Source organism: Pseudophryne corroboree, chromosome 4 (genome assembly GCF_028390025.1).
Source record: "Pseudophryne corroboree isolate aPseCor3 chromosome 4, aPseCor3.hap2, whole genome shotgun sequence".
Classification (NCBI taxonomy): domain Eukaryota; kingdom Metazoa; phylum Chordata; class Amphibia; order Anura; family Myobatrachidae; genus Pseudophryne; species Pseudophryne corroboree.
Genome location: NC_086447.1, coordinates 357,418,552 through 357,431,359, shown reverse-complemented (window position 1 = coordinate 357,431,359; position 12,808 = coordinate 357,418,552). Strand labels below are relative to the sequence as shown.

Below are 12,808 nucleotides of genomic sequence, written 5' to 3'. Positions count from 1 at the left end.
TCCTGCTGGGAAAGGCCATGAGGCGGGATGTATTAAAGTCTAAAATGCAGTAAAAATCCTGAAAATCCAATTTTCAGGGTTTTTACCACATTTCCATGTGTGCCAAGCTCCAGAATGTTAAGCATTCTGGAACTTGGACCTGAAGGGTAATGCCATCTTTGGGCGGTGTTACCCAATAGAAGCTTATGGGCTTCTTTTTGTAAATTTCTTCTGAGAAGGATCCAATCAAAAGTCATGTCCACGGTAAGTGGCAGGATGTACCATATCGCAGATGTGATGTTTAGTGCATCCCGCCCCATGTGATAAAGGCAATAAAGGTGAGGAGAAAATAGAGCTGCTCTGATATACTTTTTGCCATCTTTTGCAATTGCATGCGCAGAGCGGGTTGTCTTCACCAGGTTCCCGGCGGGGAAAGCTGAAAAGAAAAGTCTCTTTCCTTCTTTTCACCAGTGACAGTACACTTAACACCATCTAGAGATTGTAGTATTGTTTTTGAGAGAAGCATCACTTCTCTCAACTACAGTATATAAATAGCATTTGTGTGCAGTCCCCATTGAAACCTATGAAACCTGCACAAACAAATGACCCTAAATTAATTACTGATTTTTTACACACTTTTGTCTGTACTAAATATAGAGAAATTACATTTCTTATAGATAATTACATTCCTTTATGCTGTGTTTTAGGCTTTCTCTGGCTAAAATCCTTTTCTTTTTTAAAGTTTACTAAACAGACCCCTTAATGTCTTATTTATAATTCACTTCTGAACAGCAATTTTAGCCATATTGGACTTATTAGCTGCAATAATGTCTCTAGATCTATCTGAAGAAGAATTTTACGAATTTGTTGTCTGTCAGGAATGTGTCAGGAAATATGTCACAAGCCACAGATCAGTCAAATGTAACAATCTTCTTTACTGAACTTGCATATACAGTTTGCAAATAGAGCTGATTATGGTGGGAGTCCTTTGAGAAGAGTGGTGTCTTAGGGTCAAAAACAGGAACAGGTATGTGGTTGGAAAGTCTCTTAGGCAGAGAGTAGAGGGAAGCATTGTGGGGTCTACTTATCAAGACCAGGGCCGTCTTGACAGCAGTGTAGGCCCCTGGGCACAGAAATGCACTGGGCCCCCTACCCATCCTCCAGTGGTAGGGGTGGGAGGTGCTATCAGTGGCAGTTTTGATGTCCCGCGGGTGGTAGGGGGGTGTTCTATCTTCTGCTCAGCATGTAGGACCTGGAGCAGTCATTTCTGCTAATTACTCCTTTACAGATGGGGATAAACTGTTGACGGAGGCATTTAGCTGAATGAAGGGCCCCGAGTATATGGCTTCCAGGGTGGTAAGGGGTGTTTAATACGTAGGGGAGGGGTGGATAGTGGAGTGGGCTTAATATTCATAATTTTCTGGTGGGAGGGCAGCTTGCTTGACTGCAGATATCTAAAGTTCCTGAAATTAGTTTTCTTAGCTTTGAATGGGATAAAAAAAAAACTAGAGAGGTCCACCTTTCAGGAGATATTGGGGACTTGGGGGTCAGAGCTCAGGATCCAGAGCAATTCATGAATGCAAATATAAAACTGCATACCAGGCGTGTGGAGCTGGAGCAGGGATCAGCTACTGGAAAGCTGATATCTCTGGGCATAGTAGAGACAAGCTGCCAATGTCCTCCAAAAGGGGAGAGTCCCAGCTTTTGGAGTATACCCTCGGAAAAACTCTAAGTCAGACAGAACCCAAGATATCTGGCTGGGAAGAGCAATTAACAGGCTTGGATGGGGACCACTGCTTTCAAGTCGGATATCTCCAGTTCCCCAGGGCCGATTTAAAAAAATCTGGTGCTCCTGGAAGCAGGGGACCCTCAGCGATCAGCCTAGTGCCCTTATACTCTCAGGGCCCTTGGGCAAGAGCCCATTGAGCCCATACAAAAAGAAGGCCCTGATCAAGACCCCCCCTCCCATATCACAAAAAATAATGCGGAAATAAGTAGTTTCCACATGATTTATTTATCACTGCAATTTAATGAAGACTGAATATCTCTAATATTGATAATTGCAAGATATACTAACTTGAGGTGCTTATTATAGAATAATTTATAAATAAATACTGACAAAACAAAAATACATTCCAAGCTAGAAGTACATGTTCCCTAGCTGTGTACAAATACAGTATTTCCTTTTTTCCTTTTGCATACATTCCTGAACTTACCATCTGACAGAGTAAATGACACATTCTGACCATCTAGAAGAACAGCTATACTGTCATTCTCTCCAAGATACCACTCCACCTACAATACAAGCAGAGAAGAAAAGACATCACTGTAGATTACACTGATCCAAAAAAATGCCCAGGAACTTTAAATGAATTTGGGGTATATCAGTAGAGCTGATTTCATAAATATAATCTGTTTTTCACAATTGGCTATGGTTCTGGAGATATGTGAGGTACTATTCTAGAAGCTAAGCGCTTTTCCGCAACATTTGCGTTGCTGCTGATATCCGTAGGTGGAGAACTTTGGGTTGTCTTTTTCAATTAATATTTCTTTTAACATAACATGTTTTGCAGCTTATTACACTTTGGTCAAACATATAACTAATGTCAATATAACTTTCTTTGTTTTTTAAGAAAAAAATGAATTCCTTCCGTAGAAGCTGTTTGAATGACCCAGATGTATTCTGCTACATATGTGGTACCTATATTCTTGTGAAACAAAGAAAACCCATCACCAATTTGAGAAACAAGTTTATATGGAATATTTTGGGATCAAATTAGGAGACCAGGACAAGTCTTGTGCACCATATAAGGCATACCTCTCAACATTTTAACATGCAGAAGCAGGAGTCCTGCATGTGCAAAAGGTCTCACGGTAGTTCCGCGATTGTGAGTCACACCCACATTTACCGTCACTGAAGGGAGCATGACCAGCCCTCTGTCTACAGTGAATAGACGCCGTCTATTCACCGCTGCTCTGCTAAGCATGATTACCATATTCTGTCTGTGTATTGGTGGAAGATACTTCCTACCGCTCAGGTTATAAATATGTTGGATGGCCCAGTTGTCTTTATCTTGACAAAGGTCTAGATGTAGGACCGAAACGTTGATGCACTTTGTATGTTTTCTCTGACGGATTAAACAATAAACTGACTAATGAAGACTGGTGAGTACATCCCGATTCCTTTTTTCTACATACTGAGGAAGACTTTTTCTTTCCTAAGAGTCGACATCCCAGCAGCTTGATACATTGGATACGTGAGTGTGGAGTATCCTGTTTGAATATATATATATATATATATATATATATATACATTCACATGTCAGCCGGCACTCCATCTCTCCAAGCAGCGTTTGCTCTGGTATGTCTTGAAAAAGTGTTGCTACCACCGAAACGTCAACAATAAGACCAGTTTTTTTCTATTCAAAATTGCCTCTGGATTGCCATTATTTATCCCTGCTTGTGTGTGTATATATATATATATAGCCAAAACAGGTTCCCTGGAGGACTCTTGCAGCACTCTCCTATGCAAAACAAGAACCAGGCGGCACTCGTGCGTTTTTTCAATTCCAATCAATCGTGTATTCACATCAATAAAAATGACATAAGCGTCACTGCCACCGTATATAATTTTTAATGATGTGAATACACGATTGATTGGAATTGAAAAAACGCACAAGTGCCGCCTGGTTCTTATTTTGCATAGGAGAGTGCTGCAAGAGACCTCCATGGAAACTGTTTTGGCTATGTTATTACAAGGAAGGCACCATGAGTATTGAAAAATATATAGTAGTGCCAGATATTTACTATATATATATATATATATATATATATATATATAGGGAGAGAGCGGACAGCGCCAATACGCGGTTACCGATCAACACTATTAGTCAGACCAAAAAAACACAATATGGTCAATAAATAGGTATATGAATACTAAAATGTCTCCCTATAAGGACACTCCCTAAAGTATAATAGGGTGTCTGCTGCACCTTAAGAAATAAGCATTGGTAAAGTGCTTTATAAATTATGTAAACAGAACAATGTATAATATTATAAATACCGATAAAAAACAAGATAAAAAGGATAAAATCGCTTAACTTGAGAGGATGGGTTAAGTCTGGTGCGATTTTATCCTTTTTATCTTGTTTTTTATCGGTATTTATAATATTATACATTTGCTGGTCCTCTTATTTTTTTATGAATTTCTAGATGTACTTTTTGTACTTTTATCCAGCTCCAGAGATATTTTAGAAATTATTTATCTGTGGTTTTGGTATATCATTTTTTACAGGTGTGATTTGTATATGAATAAATTGTAAATCTATTTTAAACATAATTGTTCTCCCTATTCTTATGTGACACCATTGGTCGCTTAGAAACACCTTATCCATTGTTCTGTATATATAAATATATATATATATATATATATATATATATATATGTAAAAGTTTGTAATGAACAACACTCATATCTGCTAAAGTATTGCCTTGGTGCCCTTCCAATGATAATATGTGGCAGTAGACGCAGGACGGAACTCACACGGCTATCATAAATCAGGAAACCAGAGTCTGGGCTGCGATTAACGGTTCAGTTGTATAACAAACGTTATGAAGAAGAGAAAGAAGGATTGGATTTCATTGGGTGCACATTTTTCTAATATTTAAATAAAATATAACTTTTATTAACCTTTTAACATTAAAATGTCTTCAGCCGTTCACATATTCTCAGCCTGTTTGGCTGGTATGATGTTTAAATATTTACAAAATAGCCCACTATGGGGCTAACTGGAGTGAAATATGAATTAAGTGTAAAAAAAAGGTGATATAAGTGAAAACAAAAATGTGTTATGTGAATAAAGAAAAATATTTAAAATTGTTGGATGCGTCCTGTCTTTATTACAGTGTGTTTTGTATATTGGCAGCTGTCCGTTTAGTTTATATAGGCTTGTTATGCTTTGGTCTATTTCCACATTTGCCACCGTAGTTTAGTAATTTCTGCTACAAATAATTGTACTGTGAAGAAAGAGGGAAAAGGATACTCTGAGGAAATATTGCTACTCAGCCAAATGTATCATTATTGGCTGCTCATGCTCTATTGTGCAGTTCCCACCATGTGCAGTTCAGGTGGGGCAGATATAACATGTGCAAAGAGAGTTAGATTTGGGTGGGGTGTGTTCAAACTGAAATCTAAATTGCAGTGTAAAAATAAAGCAGTCAGTATTTACCCTGCACAGAAACAATATAAGCCCTCCAAATCTAACTCTCTCTGCACATTTTACATCAGCCCCATCTGCAGTACACATGGTTTTGCCCATTAGAGAACAATTTTGCTGCTGTGATCAGGTCTGTATTAGGCCCAAAGATATGTCCCATGCAGGTGTATATAAAAATAATAATAATAATAATAATAATAAAAAAAAAATATATATATATATTTATCTGTATCTATCTATCTATCTATCTATCTATCTATCTATCTATCTATCTATCTATCTATCTATCTATCTATCTATCTATCTATCTATCTATCTTTATCCATATTTATATCCACACTACAATATACAATAATGATTTATAAATTACTTTTCCTTTTTTCTTCTCATTAGAGTTATACTCACTTTAACACTGGCATTGGGTGAGGTGTAATTTACAGCAAAAGCCTGGAAGTTAGTGGCCAACGCTTCACCGGTTTGCACTGTACGTCCCTGTACCATGAAGGAGATATCTGTATCAGAGGCATTAACAAGGATAAAATCTCCAAGTCCATTGAAAGTGTAATTAAGTCCATCCAAGGTGGTAATATGGGGATCGCCAAACATCCATCCTGTAAATAGAGATACAACAAACCTATATTGGTACAAGACAAATCCTTATTAAATACACACATTTTGGGATTTCCCCCCCCCCTATGCTGACATGTGAAAAAAGCAATTACTCCCAATCAGGATGGGATCATAGGTGCAAAGCATTTCAAGATGAATCTCAACCACATACAGTAAGTCTCACGCCACATCCATATTTATACTTTTAGCCATTGCAGTGAAAAACATATTGGGCCTCATTTGCAACAAGAATGTACAAGTAAATTCAATTAGATGCAAAGCCTGTGAGATGCTGTTAGAATGGCGGCGTGGAAACAGGACACACTGTATGGGCTATTCAGAGTTAATCGCAGATGGTTGAACGCAAACGGGCGAATTTCGTCCGTCTGCGAGTGCGCAGCAGGTGCAGTGCACTTATGCGGGCATTCTCATTGCAATCACATCCTTGAAGGCTGTGAAGGGCGTTCAGGGGCAGCAGCGTGGCATTGGGGGGGGGGGGGGGGGTGTATCAGGAAACGCTGCGACTGGAAACATGGCGTCAGTACACTTGCACATGTAGCCAGGCTTTGCTTAATGTAATTTATGTTACAGTGCTAAATCGAGCATTAACACTCCAGCATACATCGTATATCCCATGTTTCAGCTCAACTTATTCTTTTGATATCCACATGGGTCACTGCCTGGTAAGTACAGTATACTCCCATATAATAATCTCCTCCTTAGTGTACGTATTGTAATAAAGCAACAGGAATTTACTGTAGGCAGTGACATACAGACGTGTCCGCAATCTGCATTCCCCTAGCAGTTGTTCTCCTTATGGTGCAAATAGGATGCACATCAGCAATGCTGAGTGTGGCTACATATGTATGTATTTGTAAGTGATAACAACACCCATAGAGATTCATTTATATTTAGATTAATTGATCAACTCCAGAGGCAAATTAAAATAAAAGGAAGTAATCTTCACAATTACGCATGCAACTAACAATTCCAATGATTTCCATCAGACAAGTAAGAAGAATAAAATTGGTAAAGAGGGAAACTGAATGCATGGTTTGATCCAATGTCACATATATCTTTGTGTCTTGGGCATTCTGAAGGGAAAAGGAATCTTTATTTGCATTTCTAAATCAGTTTGTATGGTCAGTGATATCTGTCTTTTGACAGTCATTAATTTGATCCAAACAAACATACTTCACATGACTTCAGGTTTATAATTTGCAGTTTTAAATGTTATTCAATGATACTTGATTGTTAAGCATAAGGAAATGTGGCAGGTGGGATGACCCTTGAAGCTCTTATTGGAACCCTGCTACTTAGTCAAACACAGAAGAACTAGTACTGCCAGGGCCGGATTAAGCCTTGGGGGTGCCCGGGGCACTTAGGACAGGAGGGCCCCGATGGTAGGTGGGGGATGTAGATAAACTTTTGCATACTTCCCAACATTTCCCATTCCAGGAGGGACAAAATGCTCTCTACCTGGACTTCCCACTTAATATATGATTGGCATCACCTGTGTTGAACTATTTAATCGATAAGAAAGGTGTTTCAAAACAGGTGATTGCAATCATAAATTAATACAGTATATTGTGTTTAATAAATGTAAACCAATGGTGCATATTAGTTTTAACTAATAGTTTAATAATGGCTGGGTACTGTTTATAGCTCCACCTAATTGAAAGACAACTATTTTATAAACTTGGAACAAAGAAAACTTAAAATACACTTAGAAAAATAAAATAATTTATGCTGTCACATGCAAGAATAGCAGAAGCCTCTGTACTACCTACACACTGGGACATGACTCAGGAGGACTCCCTGTGTGTATCTCTATCTCTAGACCCCAATGGTTTAGTTACATAACAGTTTACAAATGACTCAGACACCCAGGAGGGGAGAGGAGAAGCTGGGATCCCTGTGTCAATTACAGCTCTCTCCACACTATCTCTCCTCTGGTCAGAAAGCTCAGTCGGTAGCTCATGAAACATGATATTCCTGTGTCTCTGCCTGAACTGCATACTGTCCTGCTCGCATTCTGGCTACTGGTTCTGCTGTTGCTTGAGAGGGAAAGCTAGTGATGTCAGTGTGCTCTGGCTGGAGGGCCGCCTGACAAAGGGGGGCCCAGGGTACAGTATGTCCTGCATCCCCCCCTTAATCTGGCTATGAGTACTGCCAGTCCCAGTGGTCAGCGTACGCCTGCAATGTAGTTCTGTCAGTTTAGTAGTGTAAACATGACACAAATCTTTAAAAAAAAAAACTTGTCGCTGCTACTGTAAGTTCCGTGACACGCAGGGGCTGGCTGGCAACTTTCAGCCTCGGGGGCAGACTCAAGCAGGTGGACCAACTTTTCACAAGGACTGCAATGCAAAAAAGGTCCTGGAACACTTACATTGCACTGGCTCAGGCGTCAGATGGCACCCTGACCCCCTTCCCAGCCAGCACCTGGTGACAAGCCAAGCAGGGCTGTTTTGCATGAGTAAAGCAAATGTGTATGAGGCCATATACAGTATGTAGATTTTGGAGGCTTTTTTCTATGTAATGTCTATTCTGCATTTATGTTTTTCTTTGCAATATGACACTTTTTTAATAATTTGTTGATAATTTGCCATTTTTATCAATTTTGCTCTCGCAATAATAAGTAATATGGGTTAAAGCATTTTACTTAGAATGTATAATAATAAAAGTGAAGTACAGTTATTAATATTTTTGGCATTGAGAGTGTCTACTAAAACTGGTACCTGTTCTTATCTTTCTTATAATGTTTGCATTTGGTCTAGTTAGACAGCATAAACTCCTCCCCATTTACTGTGTACAGTATGCCATAAAGTCGCTGGAGCTACAGTATCATCCCTCCTTTTCAATAAATATCCTCTATAATAAAAGCCAACTCTGCTCCTCACCTCTGTTAGCTGACACACCTCAAACTGAAAGTGATACTGCAGGGAGATGTTACAGCATCCTACCCTGCTGCTGGTAATATTAATAATACTGATCTGTTTCACACTTGCTGCATACGGAGAGAGGGGGCTAAGAATAGAAAGTGGGGGTAGGGGCAGATAGGGACTGGGGGTGGGGAGTGGCGTAGGGGCAGATAGGGACTGGGAGAGAAATAAAGAGGGCAGGAGGCTTGGGGCAGATAGGGGAAAATAGGACATGGGAGGAGAGAGAGGGGGAGGGTTGGGTTAGGTACGAACTGGGGAGAGAGTGGAGTGGTAGGGACAGATAGGGCAAGTGGAGAGAAAGTTGCAGAATTTTTCAGTATACAGTAGTCACCTCTGTGTGATACGGACACTGACACACAAACACGCATATACTCACTGTACACTGCACCCCCCACCATATTCTGCCCCTATATACACACTGCATCCTCTCATCCATATACTGCATTTATATACACTACACCCCCATTGTCTTCCATAGTCTGCATCCACCACCACACACTGCACCCCCATACCCCTCCATATAGTAGCCCCTATATACAGGGCACCCCCTCCTCCATATACTGCTCCTGCCATATACCACATACTCTGCATGCCCTCCTTCATATGCTATGCTGTAACCCCAGGTTACTTGCCATCCTGGGACTCAGCAACATGTAGCAGCAGTAACCAGGAAATGGATGCAGGAATCACCAGACGGTCCTGCAGCGCTCAGGGCGGAGGCATCGGGGACAAGTGTGGCCAATTACCGGCGGGAGGAGAAGGTGAATCAGTCTGGCAGACAAAGGTGAGACCCTGTGTCGGTTGACCAGTGCGGTGACCGGGAGGAGGAGGGGGATCGGTGCTGGGGCTGCAAATGATGCTGGTGAGGAGGAGGCAGACAACCGGCTCAGCTGCTATATATATATACTGCTCACACACCCTAGACAGACCATGCGCAGGCCCCTCCGGACAGGTGCTGGCTGCTACTAGTCTACTCTACCCCCCCAGACTGACTAAGAGCTGTGCAGGGACTGGTGAGCTTACACCTGCCAATACTGGTGTATATAGTGCAGCATCATTATAGCCTGCCCATTACAGATATACAGCATGGACTTCCTTAAACTGTGCAGCTCCTGGGTGAGTAGCATCTGCCCTCTTAATATAATCCAGCCCTGGAGTCATTTTGATGGCTTTTAACATGTTGAGGTAATAAAGCATTTACCTGGAATCAGAGGTCTGTAATCTCTACAGCTGATTGGGGGTCTCTTCTGCATGTACATTGAGCAAAACTGGGGATCTTCCAATTGATTGCAGCACAAGTCATATGCGTCTAGCTCTGGGTCTAGGAAGAGATACTATATGTCAAACATTCATAATCCAAAATACATAACCCAATTTCCACAGCATGCTAGCATATTACATTTCACAGTGACGACTGGTAAAAAATAATCTTGATTAACGTCAAAAATTTGGGCAGAACAGAAAAAGATTTCTTGTGTCATAATATTATAATTAGAGATGTGTGGTTCAGTTCTCCAGAAATACGAAACAACACGAATTTTGTGGCTCCGAACTGAACCAAATCCCGGTCTGGATCCCCCCAAGGAGATCCAATCCAACCAAATCCTGGTTCAAATCTTACCATGGTTCGAAATTTGGATTTTTAATCTGAATTTTGGGTTTTGAATTGCAAAAATAACATGATTTTAGCTGTTTGTATTGATTTTTTTTTTTATCAATGATTATATTTTTTTAAATCGATTGTTAACCAAACCAAACTCTGAATGCAAAGCAAAACACTTAAGGATGGTTTTGCCAAAACCAAACCAAAACACGACGATGAATTAGAACCAAAACCAAAACACAGGGTTTGCGCACATCTCTGATTATAACATATACATTTTTTTATTCACATAATACAGTAAAGACCAGTAATGATAAAGAAATAACAATTTGGGGCTGTCCCCATGAATACTGTTGCCATAGAGAAGTTTCTATTTTGTCTATATATTAGAAGTCAAAGAAGATCTACAAAGAAGATCAAAAAAGAAATAATCACTATGGATATATATATATATATATATATATATATATACTGTATATATATATATATATATATATATATATATATATATATACTGTATATCACTATTTGCTGTATGGTACCAGTCACCATCATTACCCATTCAGCAACAGCACCTAACTGGGACAGATATTCACGACTTCCCAATGGGCCCTACACACCCGTCAATGTGCCTCTGAGATGCCCAACGGCCGATACAGGGATGGGGAGGGGGGGGGGGGAGTGACGGGGGAGCAAAGTTTCTTCACTCCCTCCGTCACCCGGCTTCATAGCAGTGCATGCTAATATGGATGAGATTGTCCATATTGGCATGAATGTATAAGCGACCTGGCACCGACGATGAACGAGTGCAGGGCCGCACATCGTTCATCATTGGTGCCTGCACACTGAACGATATGAATGAGGACGTTCATATCGTTCAGTTACATAGTGTGTAGGGCCTGTAAGTTTATATAATTTTGTAGTATAGATGACAGTGTGTAACTTTAAACTGATACATGTAGAGTTGTTAGACCAATTTCTCAAAAGAACTATTAATGTACAGTATATACATTATATACTAGTGCTTATTGTTACGCATGAAAGGAATTTCATGTTGAATGATACCATGCTTGCATTTGTATGTAAAACCGACTTATTCTATCAAAGCAGCCTAAGTTCCACAATTCCAGTGCAATAAAAGGTACAGTATGTGGTCTATAGATCTACAGTGTCTAGGTAAACAGTCACTAGTCAAATGGTCAACATGAATTAGGGCGACATAATCATTAAGTCAACATGTAAATGGTCAACAGTGCTTATGATCGACATGCATAAAAGGTCAACAGGTTCAAATGGTCGACACATCATATGGTTGACATGAGGTTTTTTTCTTAATTTTTTCAACTTTTTCATACCATCCACATGGACTAATAATAACCTGTGCCGAGCACAGGGGCAAGATACCTTGACCGAAGCATGGTGAGCGAAGTGAACCATGTGAAGGGATGCAGTGCACTAATTGGGGTTCCCTGTGTTGTGACAGTGAAAAAACAACCCCCCCCCCAAAAAAAAAAAATGTTGTGTCAACCTTTTTCTGTGTCCACCATTTTTCATGTCAACCTTTTGTACCTGTCAACTTATTCCAATGTTGACTTTATAGAGGTGGAACTAATGACCATGTCAACCTTTTGTCCATGTCAACATTTTCACTGTCGACCATTTGATGTCAACCTAGTCATTGTAGACCTTCTTACTGTAGATCTACTGAACCGAAACACAAAACAAAATTGCCTTAACCAATAATACATACCAGTACCAGAAGAGGAGAACCTCCATATTCGTTCCTGGTAGCCTTCTAGGTACTGATTCTTGCGGTAATACACACACCTTACACCGGCATTATACCGATTAGGAAATGTGCTACGAAGCAGGCTGATACTGTCGGTCTCACCTGTAAGTACAAGATACCACGGTAATTAATGTTTGCATTTGCATTCGTCTTTAAACAAAATCCTTTAGAGTTTGACACATTTGGCACTACACACATGCACACAAATATAATGTCACAAAGGCAGCAGACCTATACGTGTATGTTCAGAAACACACATCCCAATATACTGGAAGTCCAACTCAAAACACAGTGTTAACTTTACACCACACATAGAAATGTGTATATTTGCTTTAGCCCAAGGATGACGGGATCCGGTCTGAAGATCGACACTGTTTAAGTCGATAATGTTTAGGGCGACCACTATAGGTCGACAGTCACTAGGTCGACATGGTTTCTAGGTTGACATGTGCTAGGTCGAAAGGTCAAAAGGTCAACATGAGTTTTTAAAAAAAATATCTTTTTTTAACTTTTTCATAAAAAAAACCTCATGTCAACCTTTTGACCTTTTGACCTAGCACATGTCGACCTACAAACCCTGTCGACATTCACACCCTGTCGACCTAGTGACTGTCGACCTACAGTGGTCGACCTAAACATTGTCGACCTAGACACTGTTGATTTGATGATCC

General features: G+C 40.1%; 1 protein-coding gene across 1 annotated transcript in view; it reads right to left on the bottom strand.

The window, feature by feature from the left end:
* LOC134910910 (mucin-3B-like) overlaps positions 1–12,808 on the bottom strand; it is a 380,580-nt gene that overhangs the window by 60,010 nt on the left and 307,762 nt on the right. Inside the window, exons 43-46 of the mRNA XM_063919296.1 lie at positions 12,099–12,239; positions 9,947–10,066; positions 5,600–5,805; positions 2,196–2,274 (exon numbers count right to left, since the gene is read on the bottom strand). Coding sequence (XP_063775366.1) covers positions 2,196–2,274; positions 5,600–5,805; positions 9,947–10,066; positions 12,099–12,239 — 546 coding nt within the window. The remainder of the gene's footprint in view (positions 1–2,195; positions 2,275–5,599; positions 5,806–9,946; positions 10,067–12,098; positions 12,240–12,808) is intronic.